This window comes from Carcharodon carcharias, chromosome 31 (genome assembly GCF_017639515.1).
Source record: "Carcharodon carcharias isolate sCarCar2 chromosome 31, sCarCar2.pri, whole genome shotgun sequence".
Classification (NCBI taxonomy): Eukaryota; Metazoa; Chordata; class Chondrichthyes; order Lamniformes; family Lamnidae; genus Carcharodon; species Carcharodon carcharias.
Genome location: NC_054497.1, coordinates 29,121,286 through 29,146,115, shown reverse-complemented (window position 1 = coordinate 29,146,115; position 24,830 = coordinate 29,121,286). Strand labels below are relative to the sequence as shown.

At 42.8% G+C, this 24,830-nt stretch overlaps 2 protein-coding genes across 8 annotated transcripts in view; one reads left to right on the top strand and one right to left on the bottom strand.

Moving 5' to 3' along the window:
* Window positions 1–24,830, bottom strand: part of LOC121271830 (myocardin-related transcription factor A-like) — a 227,890-nt gene that overhangs the window by 86,988 nt on the left and 116,072 nt on the right. For all 7 annotated transcript variants that reach the window (XM_041178134.1, XM_041178135.1, XM_041178130.1 and 4 more), the window contains one exon: window positions 23,379–23,444. In XM_041178134.1, coding sequence (XP_041034068.1) covers window positions 23,379–23,444 — 66 coding nt within the window. The remainder of the gene's footprint in view (window positions 1–23,378; window positions 23,445–24,830) is intronic.
* Window positions 5,353–6,698, top strand: LOC121271477 (cytochrome c oxidase subunit 7B, mitochondrial-like). The gene is made up of 2 exons (XM_041177456.1): window positions 5,353–5,587; window positions 6,604–6,698. The coding sequence occupies exons 1-2, from the start codon at window positions 5,353–5,355 to the stop codon at window positions 6,696–6,698; spliced, it is 330 nt and encodes a 109-aa protein (XP_041033390.1).

The window sequence follows — 24,830 nt, the reverse complement described above, 5'->3', positions numbered from 1 at the left end:
GCAAAGCCCACGTCTCATAAGTGAAGGTAAAAATGCCAGCTGTCATCACTCACCCTACTGTGTGGTTGCAGAATTTTGCTTTTATTAGGTTTCAGTACCTTATCTTTTTTTATTCCATGACAAATGCTCAAAAGGTCTGACACTTATCTAAATCAAACACTGGGGCACCAGGTTAGTCGTCTTTGGGTTAAATGTAAGCAAGAATTGTTGTTAAAGGTTTCAAGCTATGTGAATCCAGCTCTAGCACTGCACACCAGACAAAGGTTCAAAATATGGAAACTGGTCCCGGCTCTGTTTTTTTGAGTTATATGTGATGTACTAAATGCAGGTCTTTATATATCTCTCAGCTTGAGGTTTGACCAAGGTTTCAACCTGCAATACCCACCCCAAACAAAAAACAAATTTGGAGTTATCCATTGTATTATTTCATTCATTTCCCCACCTCGCCCCACAAATTCATAAGGCAGTGATTGTGCTTGGTTACTGCGGTAACTTAAATGCCAACCGCCAACAGAATGTTTAATTACAGAGACATCACAGCAGATGCTCAGATTATATACACACAAGTGCATGTTCTTGGGTGCCATTGGCAATGCCATGTCTACTGTCCCTCCCTCGGTGCCCAGAGGGCACTAAGCATGCGACTCACATCAATTCAAAAATCACATTGGGTCAGAAGAGGTTGAATTGGCAGATTCCTCCCATGAAGGACATTAGTGAGCCAGTTAAATGCCAAAGACATTCCAAGTACTAGGCTCACAAGCTGTTAAAATCAATTTCACAATTTGCAATGCTGGGATGTGAACTCAACCTCAGGGTTGCTAGCCCAATACCATAACCATGCATCCAAGCTAACTACATTGCCTCTGTCCTTTCTCAGAGCAGTTAAGACAGAGATCAGAGTGTCAACTGTAGTTCAATTGGCAGCACTCCCGCATCTGATTCGTTCTGGGTTCCAAGTCCCACATAAATCAAGATGCAGCAGAAGTGCAAACTGTTGGAGGTGCCACCTGGGAGACATTAAAATGAGGCCTGTTTGCCTGCTTTGATGGGTGTAAAAGATCCGGTGGAACTATTTTGGAGAGCAAGAGAGTTCTCTCCACTGTCCTGGTCAATATTTATCCCGCAATCAACATCACAAAAAATACATCTTCTGGTCCATGATCATATCGCTGCTTGTGAGAGTTTGCTGTGTGTAAAGTGGCCGCTGCATTTTCCATATTAAAACAGTAACTACACTTCTAAAGTACTTCTTTGGCTGTAAAGCGCTTTGAGGTGTTTTGTGGTGGTGAAAAGCATTCTTTCCTCAGTGATTTAACAAGCTGGGCTGGATCCCTTAGCACAATGCCAGGTGCTGCTATCACTTAATACAGCGTTAGGACGCGAGTATTATTACATCTTTAACTAAAAACGTGACCCAACTCTTCTCTTTAGTCAACTTGCATTGGCTTATCTCTCATTTTACTGCCATTCTTTACAAGTGTACAATTATCTCCAGTGGGTTAAGGAGGAAGGCTGGGATCTGTAAGCATTTTGCCATGCATCTTCAAGTGTATTTCAATAGAAAACACAGAACACACACATTCTCAAACAATAGATAAACAAAATAGCAAGATTCTTCGGACTTCTAGACCACTCAAAATGGCAAAACTTGGTATTCTGCTATTATTACTCTACAGTTTAATGTCACATTAAAACTTTAAAGTTAACCTACCATAGATCTATCTGCAAACTATATTAAACTTTGCACACATTTTCTGTCACTTTTCCATTATAAATTCCTCTCTCTGCATTTAGAATGGGGACAACTGTGTACGCAAACTTGCCACACTACTGACTCACCTCTGCAGCATCACCACAAGGATGCATTATCGCTCAAGTTTTCTGAGACAGTAAGTGTCAACACAGGAATAAACAAGTACAAGCAGAATACATGATTAAAATGGGGACTGGATTACGCCTGTATACCCCAGCCCAATTATCTCCCTGCCTTATAAACCGCCTCATCTGAAGTCTACACTTGGTCTCAACTCCCCATGTGCAACATCACAGGAAACCAACTCATTTTAATTTAAAATTAACACAGGCAGCTCATCCTGTTTTCACCAGGAAGAGTGAAGAAAGGAAATGAGGCTGGGGAGAGAAAGATACTTGCAATAAATGCTACTCACCATCATATGGTGGTTCTTTCCTACAAATCCTAGGTTCCCCAGAGCAAGGGCAAAGGGGAAGCCAGAAAAACCATATTTTTAGTTTGAATAGCAAGACCAATCCCAGGACAGGTCATCAACAAAAGATGTATGGACACTGGGACTGAAATTCCAACTCCAACCCAAATGGCAGCCCTTTGGATCTTATGAGATTGGATACATTCTGTCCGCGGTCACTCCAGGGTCCATTATAATGAGAAACCACAGCTTACACAAAAATTAATATGGTCACTATGAGTAAATACAAAAATCAGGAACCAACTTGGTTGGGTCATTTAAAAGAAACACTTCAGCCTTTTGCACAATTCTGCATTTCAAGCATAGTTTTTACACTTCTAACAGTCATCAGGAAACGATCAGTACAACTGGTGCCCAGAGTCGTCCTACTTATCCATACCTTTCCGATAGGTTGATGTTTGCTGAATCAGGATGTTTTAACATTACTTTTCAGACAATGGAACTGCATTTGTACGTAACCAGATAAAGACAATTACCACCAACCCTGGTTATGAGTCGTGGAAATTTGTCTTTCTGAAAATAGAGGATGTGTTGTGCACTTACCTGCATGTTTCCTGTTGATCCTAAAATAATTAACCTGGTCCATTAGATTGGGCTTGATGCAAAAATACAGTGCTGACCAGGACATTGTTCTATAAATGACTCCAAATGTTCATGCCTTGCTAAGTACAATCAGGCCCTGTCAAGCCACATTACCCCATTAACCTGACTGAGTTTTTTGTTACCGCATGTCATGCTTACGTTGTCAGGAATATCGAGCACTTCACAGCCTCCACATCACAGACCTGACCCAACCAATCCAGCATTGTCACCAGGATTTCAGTGTATAGTTAGCTGAGTAAAACTCATTGTGCTATCTCCACCACAACAGAGAATTACCAAATTGAACAATTAAGAATTGATTTTGTGCTTCTAAAGAGTATTTTAATCCCTTTGGCACTTGGATGGAGCACTGGAGGATAGTTGAAAATAATGAATTAAGAGTAGCACACAAAAAGCAAATTGGTTCAATATGAGCACATGCTGGGTCAAGTGAGAGTTTAATCAACATCCTGGGGGTTTACCACCAACCAGAAACTGAACTGAGCTAGCCATGTGAATACTGTGGCTACAAGAGCAGGTCAGAGGCTAGGAACTCTGTGGTGAGTAACTCAACTCCTGACTCCCCAAAGCCTGTCCACCATCTACGGCAAAAAGTCAGGAGTGTGATGGAATACTCTCCACTTGCCTGGATGAGTGCAGCTACAGCAACACTCAAGAAGCTTGACACCATCCAGGACAAGCCGCCCACTTGACTGGCACCCCATTCACAAATATTCACTCCCTTCATCACTGACACACAGTGGCTGCAGTGTGTATCATCTACAAGATGCACTACAGGAACTCACCAAGCTCCCTGAGACAGCACCTTCCAAACCCAAGACCACTACCATCTAGAAGGACAAGGGCAGCAGATAGATGGGAACACCGCCACCTTCAATCTCCCCTCCAAGCCACTCACCATCATGACTTGAAAATATATCACCGTTCCTTCACTATCACTGGGTCAAAATCCTTGAACTCCCTAACAGCACTGTGGGTGTACCTACACCACATGGACTGCAGCGGTTCAAGAAGGCAGCTCACTACCACCTTCTCAAGGGCAATTAGGAATGGGAAATAAATGCTGGCCTAGCCAGCGACAACCATATCCCATGAATGAATAATAAAAACAAAACGATGATATATTGACAACACTGCCAGCTCCCTTTTTGTTACATCTTTTTTCACAGGGTCATATGCAGGGCTCTCGTGTTTTACAATCCTGAAACCATGGAAACTACTCAGAATTAGCTGCAAAGCTAACAGGAAGAGAAAATACAAAAGAATTAGGTGCCAGAAAACTTAAAGTAGTCAGACCTTTTCTTTCCCTGATCCTGATAGTGCCTGACCTGCACCAGCTCCTGATGTACAAGACACACACCCACCCCAGCCCCAACCCTCCGCTTGTGGTGGCTAGCTGCAGGCTCGGAGGTTGCTGGCTGCACAGAGGCCAGTCACTGGTGGTGGACGGATTCTGTTCCCCATTCTGATGCTGGCTATTTTAGCTCAGCTCTTCTGCTTCAGTCTCTTTCTCAACATCTGATGCAGGACGCTTATAGTTCACATTCTCCTCTCAAAACATGCAGTGGTTTTTATTTTAAAAACCATTAACATTTTCTAGGGTCTCCATTAGGCGCATCCCACAGAAATGGGCCTCAGGATGCTATAACATTTTTGGAGTCTTGGGAGTGCAACTTTTTCTGATGATGCCAGAGGGGAGCCCATGTTTTTAATTTTGCCAATTTTTTTGTCAAATTTTCAATTTTGAGGAAACAGCTCTCGTTCCAAAGAGAGCAGAACATGCCAATCTATACTATGCCAAAGGCAAACAAGCAAGCAGCCAGTTACAAAACACCAATTATTCGTCTCTCTAATGTAGAAAAAATGTCCCAAGGCACTTCACAGAAGCATAGTCAGACAACAATCGCAAACGAGCCAGAGGAGGAGATAACTGGAGGGGTGATGGAAAGCTGGGTTGAAAAATTGGGATTTTAAACAGTTGTTAAAGAGAGGGGCAGCCAGTAGTTTAGAGTAGATATTCGAGAGCTTAGCATCGAGGTGGCTGGACAGATGACCACCGATGCTGAGGCAGAGGAAGTAAAGGAAGCACAAAAGACCAGAGTTGGAGGAACACTTGACAAGGTTACAGAGATAGGGGGTAGCAAGGCGAAGAGATCAAAACACAAAACATGATCATTTTTGGATTGGGCCAATTGGAGGACTGGGACCCAATTTAAAGCATAATGAAAACATTTCAAAGTAACCTATGGGAATGACCCAAATGCAGAGTAACAAGAACAGCTCAATATTGTTTTAATTTCCGTTTCCACTAGAAGGGCGCTCTCTTGACAAGTTTAGCAATACTAAGAACGCAATAATGCAATACCACAAATTGAATGCCTTGGTCATGTCCCCACAACTAATCTGTTGTAACTCAAGTTCTTGCACAAGCAATGTCACAATGCTAAAAAAAATCCATCAAGCACAAAAACGTTCAGCATCCATTTTGTTTTCCTGAAGGGTAAACAGGTACACGGTGGAGATGGTGCCTTTGACCAAGAGTCTGCTTTCCCTGTCTGGTCGGAGCATTCGTCAAATTGTAACAAGACGAGCTCACCATAAAACTGGTCCTGACTTTCATGGCGAGTATGGAAACGCTATCCTTGTGGGAGGATTCGCATTCTGTGTTGCGGTCTGGAGTTATGTTGCAACGCTGACTGGGCTTACATGGAACGTGTTTCCTATTGGCAAGGTCACCCCTCAAAATTGGAGGGAAGGTTAGAGGAATGGACCATGTGTTTGCTAGAAATTGAGACCAGATGGGCTGGATTACAAATTTGCTTCTAGGCTTATGGCTTCTACTGTACTGATTACTTCTGCATATTGGGTCTCATAGTAAATCAATAAATTATAGAAGCTTACAAAAAAACAGGATTGCTACAAACTAGAAATTGGACTCTCATCACCGTGCTACAACCCATTGTTACTTTCAATCACTGATGAAATTTCAAGACAGACAGAACACTGCACAGATGGAAGGCCAGATACAAAAATGACCAAAGCCCTAAAAGTCTCCAGAACATTCTAGGTCAGAATTATTGAACACACTCAATGTAACGTCTACAAAAAATCAAAAGGACTGGGAACATCTTAGAAGTTATCAGAAACTTTAACTGAAGTGAAGGGGAAGCAGTTACACATAGCTGCAATTTTAGATTAATAGGGGCCAGCATACATAATTCTATGTTTAGCATCAGTTATGCCCTTGGAGTGCACAGTATTTGATGGCTTGGGATGAATTACAGGCATAAAATTGCCTACAAATTAACATGTACCTGAATGATGTACACAGGCCCAAAGCCAATAAAGGGTACCTACACCTAATGAGTTTCAACCATCATACAAAATATATAAGAGAACATTCCATAGATATCGGCATACGAATTAACCTTTGAAGCCTTGGAAAAAACCTCCAAAAACAGGGGTCAACTTATATGCCAAGTATAAAAGAGAATTGCCAGTGTGGATGGAGGTGGCCCCCATCTTTGTCGATTGCCAAGTGGGGGCTGCTGTGTGTGTGTGTGTGTGTCTTAAACTCCCACGCATCTTTGCAATGTAGTCCATAGCACCCGCTTGATCTCTTGCATTCAGTTATAAGGTACCAGTAAGTAAAACATCCATTGTTGGGTGAAAAATTGAGGCAAATTACTAACGGGAGTATTGCATACCATGGCTGAAGAGGAGGGTTGACTTTTATGTTGTGAATGCGTAAAACCATGATTTTTTGGGGTAGTCTTACATGCCGCAGTCTATGGTATTAATCTGTGGGAAATGGGCATCACAGTGTGGGCACAGTTCACAAAGGAAGCAGCCAGCGGTAATGGCTAACAAATGAGAAAGAAGGTGAACAGGGAGGCAAAAATAACTGGAATAAGCTTTGACACAAGTTAACCCAGTTTCAGAAAATCCTGCAAATACAAAACGCCGTAAGGGAAACACAGAATCCCAGTCAGAATGGGGGACAGCCTCTACTGCTCAAGATGAATAAGTAAGTCATTCCTGAAAACAGAATGTAAAGGGAGGGATACTCATTGTAGCAGTTCTCACCCTGGGAAAGAAGAAAAATGCTTGGTAAAAATGTCCTGCCTGCTGGGACATCCATCTCCCTCCATATGGAATCCCCTATTTCTGGACTTGTTACTCTAGTGAGCTTCTTCAGAGGTCAGCTATTAATATCCCAACAAATTGCCAGGTGCCAGTTTCCAGCTTTCCTTACCAAGTTACACTGTGTACATCATTTCAAACACAAATTATAATTTATCATGTGGCGAGATGATAACTCCGAACCTGGATGGTAAAGCTTGAGAGATTTATACTTATTTAAACACAGCTGAGGTTTCTGCCTTATTAACTCTTCCATTTCTTAGTGAACAAGCATGAGAGCTAATTTTTATGACACTGAGGCGTGGTAACATTCACACAGAGCTCCAGCCTCATTTGCAACCCCCTCCCTCCCTTTCTGCTCCATGCAAAGTTTCTGTCCTCCGCATTTGCCTTAGGACACCTGTATTAGTGAGAGGGGTATACCACCCAAGTCAAACTGCCAACTGCCACCTTTGTCGGTCTTCAGTCATCTCACCCACAGCGTCAGCCACCCTCATCCTTTCTTTTACCTTCCAAACTTCCCCCTTCTGCTAAGGACCTTCAAAAGCTGCTCTTTCATCAAGCTTTCAGTCATTCCTACTCCAACCACTACTCGTTTCTATTTCTATCTGGATATTTCTATTCATCTCTGTGAAGCACTTTACAATATTTTGTTATTTGAAAGGCACTAAATAAATGTAAGTTGCTGAACTGACCAATGCAAGATTACTAAATAAAACGTCAACAGTTCATCATTGAAAAATATGGTCATGAGCCCACAACTAACCTGTTGTAACTGAAAGCAGGATTGCTACAAACTGGAAACATTTCTTAGTTGACTCAATAGTTACAAACTGGAAACAGGACTTAAACATCCCTCGCCGGTGCTACCACCCTCCATTGCTTTCAATCACTAACCCAAGTTCAATAAAAGGCAGAAACCTACACAGCTGAATGCCTGATACAAAAGTGATCAGAGCCCTAAAAATCTCCAGAATGTTCCTAGGCCAGAATTATTTTTATCAAGTGACACTTGCTCACTAATATCCTGCTCAATGTTTTAATTTGGTTTCTGCCCTGACCACCCAGCACCAGGCCTCAGAATAACCTTCGCCCAAACATGAACCAAGGCCTGAATTCCAGAGGTAAGGCGAAAGTGACTGCCATTGATAAGGCATCAAGTGCAGCATCAAGGGGCCCTAGTAAAATAGAGTAAACAGGGATCAGGAAGATGGCTGCGGCTATTAAGAGCCAATCATCTCAGCCCAAAATATTGATGCAGAGGTTGCTTAGGGCAGTGTCTCAAATTTACAGCACAGGAGGTGACCATTCGGCCCATTGTCCGCATCGGTCAACAAAGATCTGACTACACTAATCCCATTTTCCAGCGCTTGGCCCATAGCCCTGGAGGTTATGGCAACATGAGTGAATATCTAAATACTTCTTAAATGTTACGAGTGTTTCTGACTCATTTACCCTTTCAAGCAGTGAGTTCCAGACTCCCACCACCCGCTGGGTGAGGAAATTTCTCAACTCCCCTTTTAGCCTGCTTCTCTTAACTTAAGTCTATGCCCCATTATTGACCCCTCTAACAATGGAAAAAGTGCCTTCCTATCCACATCCCCCATAATCATATACACCTCTATCAGGTCCCCTCTCAACCTTTGCTGCTCTAAGGTAAACAACCCCAGCCTAGCCAGTCTCTCCTCATAGTTCAGACCCTCCAGCCCAGGCAACATCCTGATGAATCTCCTCTGCACCCTTGCCAGTGCAATCATATCCTTCCTATAACATGGTGAACTGTTGTGGTCTAACCAGTGTTTTATACATTTCCAGCATAACCTCCCTGCTCTTATATTCCATGCCTCGGCTAATAAAGGCAAGTATCCCATTTGCCTTCTTAACCACCTCATCTACCTGCTACCTTCAGGGGTCTGTGGATATATACACCAAGGTCCCTCTGATCTTCAGTACTTTCCAGGATCCTACCATTCATAGTGTAATCCCTCGCCTTGTTAGTCCTCCCCAGGTGCATTACCTCATACTTTTCCAGGTTGAATTCCATTTGCCACTGCTCTGCCCACCTGACCAGTCCATTGATATCCTCCTGCAGTTTACGGCTATCCTCCTCACTATTTACCACCCTACCAATTTTCGCATCATCTGCAAACTTCTTGATCATACCCCCTACATTTAAGTCCAAATCATTTATGTAAACCACAAACAACAAGGGCCCAGCACCGAGCCCTGCGGAACCCCAATGAAAACAGACTTCATCACAGAAACATCCCTCTACCATCACCCTCTGTTTCCTACCTCTCAGCCAATTTTGGATCCAACGTGCTACTTTGCCTTAGATCCCATGGGCTCTTATTTTCTTGGCCTGTCTACCATGAGGGACCTTATCAGAAGTTTTGCCAAAGTCCACGTGGACCACACCAAATGCATTACCCTCATCAACACTCCTGGTTACCTCCTTAAAAAATTTGATCAAATTTGTCAAACACAACCTTCCCTTACAAATCCATGCTGACTATCCCTGATTAATCCATGTCTCTCCAAGTGCAAATATATTCCGTCCCTCAGAACATCCCCACCACCTAGGTCTAACAATGGCAATTGCTTCATCAATGACCTGCCCATTATCACAAGGCCAGGAATGGGGATTTTCACTGATAATTGCAGAGTTTAGCTGCATTCACTATTCCTCAGATAATAAAGCAGTCCATTCCCACATTCAACAGCATTACCATCACCATGACCCCCCAACATCCTGGGAGCGGGGGAGTGAGGGGGCCCGGGTGGGGTTACCAGTGACCATAAAACCAGTGATCTCCACCAACTACAAGAAAGAGAGCAGATGCATGGAAACATCACCTCCCAAATTACGTACCATCATAAAGACATGTATCACCATTCCTTCATCACTGTTGGGTCAAACTCCTGGAACTCCTCGCTTAACACTTAGAGCACTTTCACTGCATGAACTGTAACAGTTCTAGAAGAATGCCCACCACTAACTTAAGGGCAATTAGAAATAGGGAATAAATGCTGGTCTTGCCAGCGATGCCCGTAGAGACAGCACCACATAAATAACTAGAGCACATAGCAGCAGAATCGACTTGCCAGCCACTCAGCATCCTTTTCTCCTCTGGTATAAACTGTTGTAACCATTTGAAATTTGGCATTCTTGCATTTGTCCTTCTGAGAGCAGGACGAAAGTTTCAGCAACATGCCTCTCTTTTCAACAATAGAAGTAGCTGCACCGCAAAGACTAAAGAAAGAACAGACTTGCTCCATAGGAAAGTAAGTAATACAGGTATCACGGACAAAGTCAATGTTTACCATTCTGTCTTGGGCCTCTGACCCTTTGACTGTCTAAGGCCAATTTGTTTTCCCAATAAGGTCAGGGCACGCCACATTTTAGGATTTATGACCATAGAGAGGATTTGGAAAAGGGTTACATATAAATGTGTACTCCCACAAGTTTAAAAACAAATGATGAAAGGTGGTACCCAGGGATTGAAGCTGCGCCCCCAAAGACCATAAACAATAAGCAATTAGCTGGTCTCGGTAATAAACACAGAGCCACAGCCATTACACATCTCTATTTCAACCAGGCAAAGGACAATATGAAAAAAGTAAACAGAGACTAGACCAGGAACCCTACAACTATACTAAGCGAGAGTGCAACGTTCAACCCAACCTCCAATCTATCCCACCCAAAGAAATAGCTGCTTTCTCTACCACCAATAGCTGAGCAAACACTGTTTCCTGCCAACACAAGATGGCCACCGATACCGATTTGCGCATGCACACTTGGCTGCACAGAAAACAGTGGCCAGCTAGAAGCAGTTTACAGGCCCACGGTGGGTGGGCAGTCAGGGCGTGGCCTTCCCATAAGGGAGGCTTCTGATTCCGGGGATCAGGATGGGGAGGGATCGGGAGGCTTCTGGTCCACCCGGTGACGGCCTCAATTCCATTTGCAGCTCCTGGGCTTGTTTCACCCAGCACAGCACATTTAAGCACTAACTGGGCAGACAGATGATGGAATACAGGCCTAATTACACACCATCCGTTCCACACTACTAAGACATGCTGCTATGACAAGGTGGTTTATTGGAAGAAAGGAAGGTGTCTTCCCAAAAGAATGGGGAGAAAAAGGCAAGAAAAATGTTCATAAAGAAAACTGTGGGGGCCCCTGAGAGATTCTGCTGCTGGCACAGTAATATTTGCAATTCTAGGGCCAGTGATCACCACACATGCACCCTGCTGCTCTTTGCCCATAAAGAAGGCGGCCATGCATACAACAGCACACGCATGGCGTTGGCAGCAAATTCAGCCTTGAACAAAAAAAGTGTCAAAGAAAATGGAAAGAACTATCCATTTTTTGTGCTGGGTTTTCTATTGGAGTTGCTCATGGGAGATTAAGCTTCAATTCCTGTAGACTCCGCACAATTCCGGAGGGTTGGGATCCCCTTTGGGAACCCATGGTCCAGGTTTCCATCACAACAATAGTGTCGGAAACAGGTAAACCTGCATAAACACCACAAGAATCACGGTTTGAAGAAACCAGACAACAAAAAGTTACATTTTCAATGTCTCTTGTAAGCCTTTGGAATATAGCAGTGAGCCACATTAACACTGTCCTCAACTGAAACTGCCTCAATTATTCTGCTCACATTACTTTTTATATTGTTAAGAGATTGTAGCAATCCAATCAACAATGCTTTGAATTACTCTTAAAACCTTTTCGACTGATCCTCGTCCTCCCCTCACACCACCAAACTAATCTTCTACCCTTAGGAGTGGGTTTACCTCAAACCCAGCTATTCCACAATTTGCAGGAAAGCTCATCACTTTATGGACTACAACGTAATCACTGTAACCAGTCCTCAGAGTCCTGGATTTCTACTGGAAACTTCCTAAACAGCAGCAGTCTAAACCTCCAGCAGATTTTCAACTTGACTTTCCCCATAATTTCACTTAAATCAAGGACTGCCTCCAACCAACTTCTCCATTCAACAACTTACATTTATACAGGGAGACAAAAAACAGGTAACTATAGGCCAGCCTATATTAGCTTAATATCCGTCATTGGGAAAATGTTGGAGTCTATTATAAAGGATGTAATCACAGACCAGTTAGAAATGCATAATATAATCAAGCAGGGTCAGCCTGGCTTCATGAAGGGGAAATCATGCCTGACAAATTTATTAGAATTCTTTGAGGAGGTAACAAGCAGGATAGATAAAGGGGAACCAGTAGATGTAATATATTTGGATTTCCAAAAGGCACATAAGGTTACTTAATAAGAGCCCATGGTGTTGGGGGTAATATATTAGCATGGATAGAGGATTGGCTAACTAATAGAAGGCAGAGTGTTGGGATAAGGGGGGCATTTTCAGGATGTAACTAGTGGCGGGTCACAATTATTTACAGTATATATTAATGACTTGGATGAGGGAAGTGACTGTGCTATCGTCAAGTTTGTGGATGACAAAAATAGGTGGAAAGGCAAGTGATGAGAATGACAAAGGAGTCTACAGAGAGATATAGAACAGTTAAGTGAGTTGACAAAAACTTGGCAGACGGAATATAATGTGGGAAAATGTAAGGTTATGCACTTTGGCAGGAAGAATACAGGAGCTGAATATTATTTAAATGGAGAAAGACTGCAGAAAGCTGCAGCACAGAGGAATTTGGGGGTCCTTGTGCATGAATCACAAAAAACTAGCGTACAAGTTTCAGCAGGGAATAGGGAAAGCAAATGGAATGCTGGCCTTTATTTCAAAGGGAATGGAGTATATAAATTTTTTTTAATTTATTCATTCATGGGATATGGGCGTCATTGGCTAGGCCAACATTTATTGCCCATCCCTAATTGCCCTTGTTCAGGGGGCATTTAAGAGTTAACCACATTGTGTGTAGGTCTGGAATCACACGCAGACCAGACCAGGTAAGGACGGCAAATTTCCTTCTCTAAAGGGAAGGAAATAGGGAAGTCTTGCTAAAACTATACAAGGCACTAGTTAGACCACACCTAGAATACTGTGAGCAGTTTTGGTCCCCTTATCCAAGGAAAAACACTGGTATTAGAGGCAGGCCAGAGAAGGTTCACTTGGTTGATCCCAGGTATGGAGGGATTTTCTTATGAGGAGAGGTTGAGTAGGTTGGGCAAGCACTCAAAAATGAGTTTAGAAGATTGAGAGGCGACCTTATTAAAACACATTAGATTCTTAGGGGGCTCAACAGGGTAAAAGCTGAAAGGTTGTTTCCACTTGTGTGGCAGTCTAGCACCAGAGGACATAATCTCAGAGTAAGGGGTCACCCATTAAAGACAGAGATGAGGAGGAATTTCTTCTCTGAGGGTAGTGAATCTGTGGAATTCTTTACCGCAGAGGGCTGTAGAGGCTGGGTCATTAAGTATATTCAAGGCTGAGACAGACAAATTTTTAATCAGCAAGGGAATCAAGGGTTATGGGGGAAAGGCAGGAGAGTGGAGTTGGGGATTATCAGATCAGCCATGGACTCATTGAATTGCTGAGCAGAATCGATGGGCCAAATGGCCTACTTCTGCTCCTACATCTTATGGCACTTATACAAGAGCAATATCAATAAAAAATATTTTTCACATCAAGCCACAGAACACGATTTCAGGACAGGTGACCAAAGCTTCAAAGAGGTAGATCTGAGTTGCATCTTAAAGGAGAGGGACTTCCAAACTTTGAAAGCATGGTTGCCAATGATGGATGTACAAGGGGCCAGAATTAAAGTGCAGATATCTCATTTCAATTCAGACAGGCAAGGGATTGCTTTGAGGTCTTTGAGTAGTTGAAGATTTTTTCTTAGCTTCTGATGTTACAAGCTTCAGTGTTTGGGTGGGGTGGAGGAGGGGGAGGAGATGATGGAGGGGGAAACAATCAACAAGACATGGGTGTGGGGCAAAGTTAGAAGTGAAATGAATTCCGATCAGCCAACTGTGGCACATATTGAATGCCATCCATTCCATGTGCCCAAATATATATAAATCTGCTGCTGCTACTCAATATTAACTGTACCAAGATACTCTGAAGACTTATCAATGATCCCTGATCATGACCTGAAGCAGTAATACTTTCGCTTCCTGTAGACTAACTACCTCAATTGCATATCATCGCAGCTAAAGCAGTGAAGGGTGGGTGGGGGAAAACGTGATACAAACAAGAGTTGGGTTAGCTGCAAGAGAAAAAAGTTAGCTACAATGCAATTTAGTAATGAGGGAGCCTGCTGCAATGATTCTGAAACACTGCTGGTTTTGCGTCTGTTCACTACACACCACCTAAAGAGAGACAATGGTTTCTGCAGGACATGACTAAAACTGTCCAACAATTCAGTTAAAAAAAAGTTAGCTTTAAATAATCTTCCTTTCTCCTTTCATTCAACAAAATATTTGGTTTCCTGCCTCAAACTACACACCAAACCCTGATCAAAGGGGTGTGTGATTCGCCTGTTACAATCCAAGTAATCTTGTATACTGACTGTAAAGTGCATAAAAGCAGTACATGCTCACTTGGCCTCCATTCTCCCACTTACTCTCCAATATGTCATCACTGCCCCATCACATGGTTGAGGTCAGGAACTCACATTGTGGCGATGAACTGGGGCGGGGGAACGGACCAGATTGGCTGTGTCATCTAAGTTTCTGGCATGGATCCTTCAGGGAGAACCAGGGGCGAACCCATTAAGCACACTGTGTGCTAGTCTCGACTCAGTCAGGTGATTGTCCTGGAGCAGGGCTTGGGCTCACAGTCAGAGGCACCACCTTTTGGATTGGAAATTAACCTGAGGGCCCATCTGCCCTCTCCAGTGGACCTATAAGACTCAATGCACTATTTCAAATGGAAACAGGGGAACTCTGCTGGTCTCCTGGCCAATACTCATCTCAACAAATATCACAAACAAATTATCTGGTCACCACCTCATTGCCAATTGTGAGGACTTGCTGTGTGCAAACCGGCTACGCCTCAAAAGCACTTTGGGACATCCTGAGGTCATGCAGTGTTATAAAAACACATAATGCAGGCTGACATTTCAGGGCAGTATTGAATGAGTCCTGCGCAACTGAGATGCTATATTTCAGATGAGGCATTAAGCCTGTACCCTCAGGTGGAGCATAGCACTGTTTGACTAGGGGTGGGGAATTCTGTGCCCGAACAAATATTTATCCCTCAAGGAACATCATAAATATAGGTTATCTGGTCATTTAAAATAAATTCATTCTGTGGGTGTCACCAGCAAGGCTGGAATTTTTTGGCCATATCTGGTTGCCCCAATACAAAGGCACTTCAGAGGGTAGTTACAAGTCAACAACTCTGGTGTGGGACTGAAATCACATATCAGACAGGCCGGGTAAGCACAGCAGGTTTTCTTCCTTCAAGGGAGTTAGTTGAAGCGGTCTCAGTTGTTTGAGGGACCGTGATGTGTGCAATTTGGCTGCTGTATTTCCCCACCTTGCAATAATGAGTTACATGGAAATATAGGAACAGGGTGGGAAATTCAGCCCCTTGAATCTATTCGGTCATTCAATTAGGTCACACCTCAAATCCATTTGCCCACCTTCGTTCCAAATCTCCTTTGCTTAATAAAAACGTTTATATTGGTCTTGAAAACTTCAATTGATTAAGCATCCACAATCTAGTGAGGGAGAGAATTTCACATTTCCAACATCCTTTGTGAGAAAACTACACTTCCTGATTTTACTCCTTAACGGCTTGGCTCTAATTTTAAGGTTGTGCCTCCTTATCCCAGGGGAAATACCTTCTCTGTAGCTACCCTTTTGAATCCTTTCACCATTTTCAATCCTTCAGTTGGATCACTCCTCAACCTTCTCATCACGATGGAATACATTCAACCTGTCTTCTTAGAGTAAACCCTAGCAGTCATTCTGGTGTATGTCACTGGCTGTGTCACTTTATCAGACCTCCTAACGCTGTGAAAAATGCCATAAATGTGTGGTCTCTCTGAGAAATGATCTCACCTTGGCTATGAAAGTAATTTGAGGTACTTCCCAGCTCTGGTAGGCATTAATCCAATGACCACATGCATGTGCATGCATCAGCTTTCAACTTTAGGCAAGATGGACTGTGTTATGTCACCATCTTCCCCTTTGTGGAAAGAGAACTGGACACAGGACATCTCGGACATAGTAACCGCATTTCTCCAAGAAGTTCCTTTTAATTAAATATCTGTGTAACAATACATCTCAATGTATGAACTTAAATACTTCTGTATTCCAAGTAACAAAACCAAATTGCAGCTCTCCCTTCCTTCCACTTCTGTTAAAGCACTGCCTCTTTCAGGGGATGATTCTATACAGGTCAGCATCCCTTCAGTACTTCACCCCACTGCCCACTCATCAGGTGTGAACCCAGACAATAAGCACTGGCAGACTCTTTGGGGTAAGGGGGATAGTACAGGTGAGCACAAACTGTTTTCATCAGATATCCACCCAATTTTCAGTAGGAATCAGTGAACAATGAATAGGAGAAGGAGCCGCTGGCTGACTGCTCCAGTATGGTGCAGAGACACAGAAACTAACTGCAGTGTCCCAGCTAAGATCAGCTACCTCAGGGGAGGCTAGGAATTGAATGCGAGGGCTTCCCAGTCCATACCTCACCAGGTGGCACATCCAATCACATTAACTTGCAATGAAAACCATGGCTGCTTAGCAAAAGCAGGCTGAAACTCTGGAAAGTGACTTATGCTGACTTCCAGCTGCTTATTTCAGATGCCTTTCTGCTGCATCACATCACCCTCCTGGGCCACGTTACTAAGATTGGATCTCAACATTATTTAGAAAATGCATTCCATTATTAGCATCACATCACAAGTGGAGAGACAGCTTTGCACCCATGATACCCCTAGCAACAAGTTTTATCTCAGAGTGTTGTGAGGCACCACCAGATAAAGGCTAAGCAGCCATGAGGGCAGAACTGAGGAATTAAACTAAACCAAGGGTGTCTCACATACTATTGGTAGCTATTAGAGTGACACTGGCAGATAGCCTGCCCACCTCTTCAACAACAATAGCGGGACTTATAAGATGGCAAAGTCAGGAGAAAAATAGTATAGGAATAGGTAATTTACTGACTTACATAGAGGCTGCAATTTTCTCAAAGAAAAATTTCAAGTTGGGGTGGATGGCTCAATTTTCTTTTCCTGGTGTGGGCTCAATTATGTGGTATGGCCCAAATTCAGAAATTTCCAGATATACATCAATATGGTACATATCTTCCACTGTCCAATGTCAACCCTTCCTCTCAATATGACCTTGGGCAGGTCAACACACACGAATTCAAGTCCAAAAAAAAAGTCAATTGGTATTTGAAATTATTGAGATTACATTAATCGTGGCACTTGGCTATCTGGTTTCTCTTACAACATCCTCTGGAAATCTTTTGGGAAGGGACGTAAGCCTGCTGGAAATTCTACACAGTTATCCTAGTACAGCCTAAAGAGCCGGGATTCTCTTTCACACGCACACTGTGTAGGAGGCAGTGAAATTTGCTTGCTTTTGTAATTATTTTGCACCTCATCAGGTTTCATAGCTCACATCCATATTCACCAATTCTGGATTTTTAATAATCGTCAGAAAATTGTTTCTTGAATCACGTATTTTCCTGCCTTTTTTGTGCTGAATTTTAGGGCCTCAATATCTAAACTTAGAAACGCTTTTAAAGGTTTTTCTTTAAATTCTTAACAGCACAATACCACAGCTGTCACTCCAATATTTTCATAAGATGATTTACTTTAACCAGAAATCCAGCCTTTTCCTGTGTTACAGTAAATGATCCCTTTATTGTCAATTTTATTTTGAATGTTCTCATTCTTTCCTGAAGATATGGGACTCCCTTACAGAAGTCCAGTATCCTCCAGCACAATGCTCAATTCTCCATTCATCACAGACAAGCCCAGAATGAGGGTTGCAAGCCATTTGACCATATGTTGGAGGGAAGGTCTGTGCTGGATCCTATCTTCATGTGGAGTTGCTGGATAGTGACCAAGAGTAAGGACATTTGCTGAATCTTCCTTTCTCGTCCAGGAGCACTGAGGTCGTTTACTGCACCAGTACCATAAACCCACCTGAAACCAGCTAACGACAGAAAGAACAAACCATCATATAGCACCTCAGGGTTCAACCAATTAAGTACTCTCTTTTGAAGTTTTGGAGATAATGGTGGCGGCAGAGGGGGTCACTGGGAGACAGTGACGAGACAGGAATTCAGAAACCCAGGCTAATGCTCTAGGAATAAGGGTTTCTATCCTACCATTTGTGTAAAAACTCATCTGGTTTGCTAATGTCCTATAGGGAAGGAAATCTGCCATCCTTAGCTGGTCTGGCCTACATGTGACTTCAGACTCACAGCAATGTGGTTGACTCTTAAAACTGCCCTACGAAATGGCCTAGCAAGCTACTCAGTTCAAGGGCAATTAGGGATGGATAACAAATGCTGGCCTCGTCAATGAAACTCTTATCCCACAAAAGAAATAAAAAACTCTTTTTTGTGATGTTGGTTGAGGAGTATATAAGCAGCCATGATACGAAGAGAAAGCCTGGCTCTTCTCTGAAGCATGTCATGGGCCCTTATGTACATAAAGAGATTAACAGATTTTTGGAGCTGCTACAATCCCTACGCAGAGATCTGAACTTAAGTTTATTTCTAGACCAGTTACCGGGCCTCAATATAACTGCTTTCATTTCCAAATGAGGTTAGATAACTACCTTGTACTGTGAAAGCGTCACAGCCATACCACCGTTTTTAGACTTTGGCCCTTCCAGCTCCCCGCCCTTCCCATTAGAACTGTCATCCATCATATAACTGATATGTGCTGTGTCTTCCAGGCACTAGACTTCTATGTTGACTTTTGCTCTTTCCTAAGAATGTTGTTACCTCAAAAAATGATTCAAATTTACAACATGCCACAAATCTTCAAAACAAAAACAGCCATGACACACAGAATTAAGAAGAATGATTGGTTCCACAGGCAAAAGCAATGGGAGCCACATGGATCACATGTTTGTTGTCCATCTGCCACTGTTGCTGGTTGTCTCTGTGATGACTCTTCTACTGTTAACACTTGTGCTTTGATCAGGTATCCTGATGGCATAATCAGGCCTCAAAACAGGAATGACCAAGCTTTTTGTACCAGAGAAACCAATATAAAGATTAGATCCATGTTCCCATTTCAAAGATCAATAACTCTTGACATTTAAATGCATCATCAAGACCACCAGATGCGTCAAAGCACTTTTTGAAGTGTAGCCATTGTTGTGCTGTAGGAAATGCTGCATGGTCATCATTTGCCTTTTGTGGGAACAATTAATCTGTTTTTGCACTGTTAATAGTGACCACCAGGAATCACAAAATGGTGCATGGGGTCTTTAACATCCACCTTTTTTTAATTTATGCATTGATGGGATGTGCGTGTCACTGACTCAGCCAGAATTTATTGCCCATCCCCATTGTCCTTGTAGAGTCAACCACATTGGTGTGGGCCACATGTAGGCCAGGCCAGGTAAGGACAGCAGGCTTTTATGACAATCAGCAATGGTTTCACAGTCATCATTAGACTTTTAATTCCAGATTCTTATTGGATTCAAATTCCACCATCTGCCATGGTGGGATTCAAACCGGGTCCCCAGAGTATTACCCCTGGGTTTCCAGGTTACCAGTCTGGTGGCAATAGCACTATGCCACCACCTCCCGAGGGGACAGAAGTGGTTTCAGTTTAAAACCTCATCCGAAAGACGACATCTCCAGCACTGCAGCACCCCCTTCGCCTTGATTTTGGTGCTCAAATACTGGATTGGGGTTTAAACTCAACCTCCTGACTCAGAGGGGGCAGTGTTATCAACAGAGCTTTAGCTGACACATCTTAAGTGTTCTGTTCAGGGTTTATCCAATAACCAGGTAACGAGGCAGGGAACAGTGCTTTACAAACGGCAGGTCCACAAAACAGGAGAGAAATCACTGAAGGAAATGTAAATACTGAATGAGAGGATCGAGCTGCTTGCCTTTGAGAGCCTCATGGCCTCCAGTGTTTCTGCCTTAAGTCATTACATATCATTGTGGAAATGTTTCATCTGAACTTCCCCACTTCCCAATTTTCTTTGTCCTGTCACCAACACGGATGCAGCTTTGGGAAGTAGCCACCTGCACCATCAAGGTTATTTAAGAGTGGTACATAAAGATTTTAAAGGAAGCAAGAGACTTTATGAGCCATCTCATCACATCTCAAAAACGTGCTGCACTTACTCTGAATTACAGTCCGAGTTACAATAAGGTAAATGCAGCAATCATTTTGCAGATAGCAAGTTGTTAATCTATTTTAATGGCACTGACTGAAGGGAGAATTTTCTGCTAGGTCACCCTTCAATTCCTCAAAAAGTGCCATGGGATCTTCAACATCTGTCTGAACCACTGAAGGAGACAATTTGACTTTTCACAACCTCGTGTGTCAGTCAAGTATGTGTTCCTTTTTATTCTTTCATGGGATCTGGGCATTGCTGACACATCTGTTGTCAATTCAGGGAGCAGTTAAGAGTCAATAACAGTGCTGTGGATCTGCAGTCGCATGTAGGCCAGACCAGGCAGATTTCCTTCTCCAAATTAGTGAATCAAATGGGTTTTTTTTTTATGACAACTGATGATAGTTGTCATGGTCACCGTTACTGAGACTAGCTTTCAATTCCAGATTTTATTAACTGAATTTAAATTCCACCAGCTGTCATGGTGGGATTTGAACCCCTGCCCCCAGAGCATTAGCCTGGATTACCAGTCCAGTGACACTACCAGTAAGCCACCGTCTTCCCTTAAGTCCACGAGCAGAGACTGAGACCCTGTTTGCTTGTTAAGCCAAGAGCCAAGGTGACAAAAGAAACTGATCTCTAAGCTTCAAAATGCATTTCCAGCTTTCAGAAATCAAGCCTCAGGGTTTATATCTGCAAGGCTCCATAAAATATATTGCCAGAGCAATAAACTGTTCAATTTGGTGTGTTTTTGCAGCAAGATATACAGGGGTTTTGCTCCACTCTGAAGTATACTGCTGAATCTTCGGAAGATTGTAAGAGTATTTAGGGAGGCAGACTTTATTCAAGTAAATCTCCCAGTACAAATATTTGCAAAAAAAAATGTTTCTTCTTTTTTTAAAAACTTCAAAATGAATTTTCCGACAGGGTCCTGCTACAATGGGCCTCATCATCACTACCAGCGCCAGCCACAACAGACAAGAGCAACTCCCACAAAGCAGGAGAGTGCCAGAATTCCACAAGTTTTCAAACGGTCAGTGGTTTCTTTCTCCAGAATTAGGCAGTTCTGGGTTACAGTACAAAAAGGGACTAACTTCCCCTCTTTCCCCTTTAAGTGCAGCACATGAGGAGAGATGCATAATAACTACAGAGCATTCAGGCCAACAGGCCTGCACTGGAGCTTATCCTCCCAAATCAGGATATCCACTTATTCCTTTCTCCCTCAGATACTTATCTAACTTTGCCTTAACTGCGTCTAAACTAGTTCCACATTCTAATAACTCATTGGGAAAAGACATTTCTCTTGAATTTTTAAATGAATTTATTAGTGACTATCTTAAATTTATGCCCCCTAGTTTCAGACTCACCCTCACATTAAAACATCTTCTCTATATCTATCCTATCAAACCCCTTCATAATTTTAAAAGGACTCTAGCAGATCACCTCCCAGGCTTTTATTTTCTCATGACAAGGGCCCCAAGCCTGTTCAGTCTTTCCTTGCAGCTTTACAATGTGGTGTTACAAAGAATACCATTTAGAATAACTTCAGCACTCAAATCACAAAGCTGTCATCTGCATTATAATTAAGGCTCAAGCCAACAAATTTAACCTGATCCTTGTAAAGTATGCATGTGAGAACTTTAACATACTATCGGAGATGTCAATTACAATTTTTTGCTGTCAGTTGGCCAACGGGCATGGGGATCCAGCCACAAGTTCAAGAGTTTTCAAGCAAAACTCCTGAGAACTCCACAAAAGTGGAGCTTGTTTACCAGAGTGGAATGTACAGCCTCTCCTCATGGGGGCATGTGCACTTACTCTAGGCCACAGAACTCAGGCACAAGTGAGCAAGAGGCAAGGCTCAGGAATTCCTGCCTAATTTCAAACATTACAGCAGCGACTAGAGTTCAAAAGTACTTCATTGGCTGCAAATAGCTTTAGAACATACTGAAGTTGTGAAAGGCACTGTACAATGTAAGTTATTTCTCTCTAATGTGCACAGAGGTACTGCTGGAGTTTAGCAACAGCTTGTAATTATATAGAATGGTTAAAGTAACAAAATGGTTCAAGGTACTTCAAAGGAACATCAAAGCAAAATTTGACACAACCGCATATAGAGATTTTAGGGCGGACAGCCAAAAGCTTGGCCAGAGGTAGGTTTTAAGAAGCATCTTAAAGGAGGAAGGGAGGAAATTCCAGAGCTTGATGCCTAGGGAGTTAAGGCACGGTCACCAATTACGATGTGATTAAAATTAGGGATGTGCAACAGGCCAGAATTAGAGGTGCAGAGATCTGAAGGAGCGAGGCCATGGCAGGGATTTGAAAACAAGGGTGAGGATTTTAAATTCGAGGTGCAGCTAAAACCAGGAGCCAATGTGGTCAGCAAGCACAAAAGTAATGGTGAATGGGACTCCGTGCAAATAAGAACATAGTCCACAGTTTTAGCAACTAGTTACTTGCACTGAACGCTGGTAGATTTTGTGCTGCTTGTCCAACTAGAAAAACCCTACCAGGCAGTAGCACCTCATCTTGCAGTGCCTGGCAAGCAACTGTAATAAGAACACCACCACACCCACAGGAATGAAAATGCTGCCAGAAAGGTCATTGCCCCTCCTGTTATTTGTTGCTGTTTTACTTACTCGGAACAACATGAGGCCATTAAGCCCGTACGTGCTTGTCCAACTCAGGAAATCTCCTTTCTAACCAGGCAAGTCAAAGGAGGAAGAACTATCTGAGTCAAACAGGCATTCACCGTGAGCCCTAAGAGTTTCTTCCTCCCTGGCAGAGGGAAGGTAGTTTCAACATCAAGTGTTAAATGCCACAAGAGCCTTTGTATGCAGTTTCTTGCTACCTCTACACAATGATTAACTTGACATTAACGGTGCCTCTCCACCACCTTTGATATCCCTCAAGGAGAAAGATGATTTAATTCAGAATAGTTCAACAGTATGTGCTCAGAAATGCTCAAGATCCAGAAAAGAAGGGGAGGTTGGGGGGGGGAGAAAAAAATGCAACCATTGCAAAAACACGCACATAATCTACTTTCAAAATGGTATCAGCATTCATTTCAACAGAAGGCGCCAACCCACCTCCAGTTATGACTGTAGTATTTATTCTACGTGGCTGTTACTTACGTGGCATGATTCCCTGGCTGGCCAGCTCCTCCCGTGTCCGCCGCTGCTGAAGCTTCAGCTGCAGTACTGTCGGAGGGAAAGGACAGACATGGTTAGTGCTGCTGCTAGGACAGAGAGTGATTGCAGTAATCCCCCGCTGCTTTGAGAAAGTTCTCCATTTTAACCTTCACTTTTTGCAGAAGTGGTCACAGATCTAGCACTTCCTCCCAGCTGCTTTTAAGTCGGAAACAGCAAAGGCGTCTGTCAATCTGGTAAGCTCCACAATGTGTTTCAACAATTCAATTTTTTTTAAAATTGGCGTTTTAAAGAAAAAGGGAGGCGGGGAGAATTTAAGTATAAAACATCTTAACTTATGAACATGTTGCCTAAATGCAAACCACAAGATAAATACAAGAGCCCATGTAATTACTGCGCCCAGCAGTAGTGAGACCCCTGAATCCATAACTTGAGGGTCACAAATTACCATCAACTTTCTACTCAATCCACAAGGTGTGGTGGGTTTCTCATGGAGGAGGGGAGGAAATACAACTTCTCTCTACCCAAAGAAAGACCAACCAGCCCTTCAACACTGCATCTGTTTCTTCAGTAATTTAAGGTTTTATTGGCTCCATTCAGCTATCCAAAGTGTGCTTCCACTTGTCGGTCATCTTGCGAAGAACTCCATGATTTCAGCCCTCAATTTGACCTGTATCAGTTTGACCCTCTGGTGCACTGTATTAACAGTAATGCTTTAGTTTGATATAGCAATCCACATTGCTTCAATTTATAATCATTGCATTATCTTGCATGCCACTGTTACATTCCCTCTTGGTCAACTCCTTCCAAGTCCAAGATACTCAAATTCCCCTCCTCCTTGTCCATAATTCAACCACGACCAAGTTAGTGACTCCTCTCTGTGACCACCTCTAGCATCTGAATTATTTACATCTCAATGACCAGAATTAGATGTCGCATACAAGGGGAAGTTTAACCAGAGCACTATATAGTTTGAGCACAGCTACCTTAGGCTTTCACTTTGTTTTGACTATAACGTTCAGCACCTGACAATTAAAAACATCAAGGCTGTTCAACCTTATCATGACCTACTTCAACATCATTGCTCTCATTCAATTGAAAAGCAAATTGGACATTGTAAGCATGTTCAAAATGGGGATAAAAAAGGACTGGGTGGGCAGGATCAGAAGTGTTAGCGAGATCATACAAACAAGGAAACAGACTCCATATTGTCATTAGAATCCAGTTTTCCTGCTCTTTTTACCCGCAGCCACCAGGGGCAATCCAATTAGAGGTACGAGGCCAGCATAAATCTCTTCTAGTCCTTAAATCAACAAAATGCTCTACTCTAGGTCTGCAAACTGGACACAAAATCAGCTGCAATCGGAGATAAATACAAGACCAGAATAACTCAAACCACAAAGTACTGGTCTCAGTTGATCCTAATTTTAAACTATG

Coding starts and splice junctions, on each gene's coding strand:
- LOC121271477 (XM_041177456.1), top strand. CDS start 5,353: ATGGTGCCTTTGACCAAGAGTCTGCTTTCCCTGTCTGGTCGGAGCATT. Junction 5,588..6,603: donor CCCTCAAAATTGGAGGGAAG/GTTAGAGGAATG, acceptor TTTTTGGGGTAG/TCTTACATGCCGCAGTCTAT.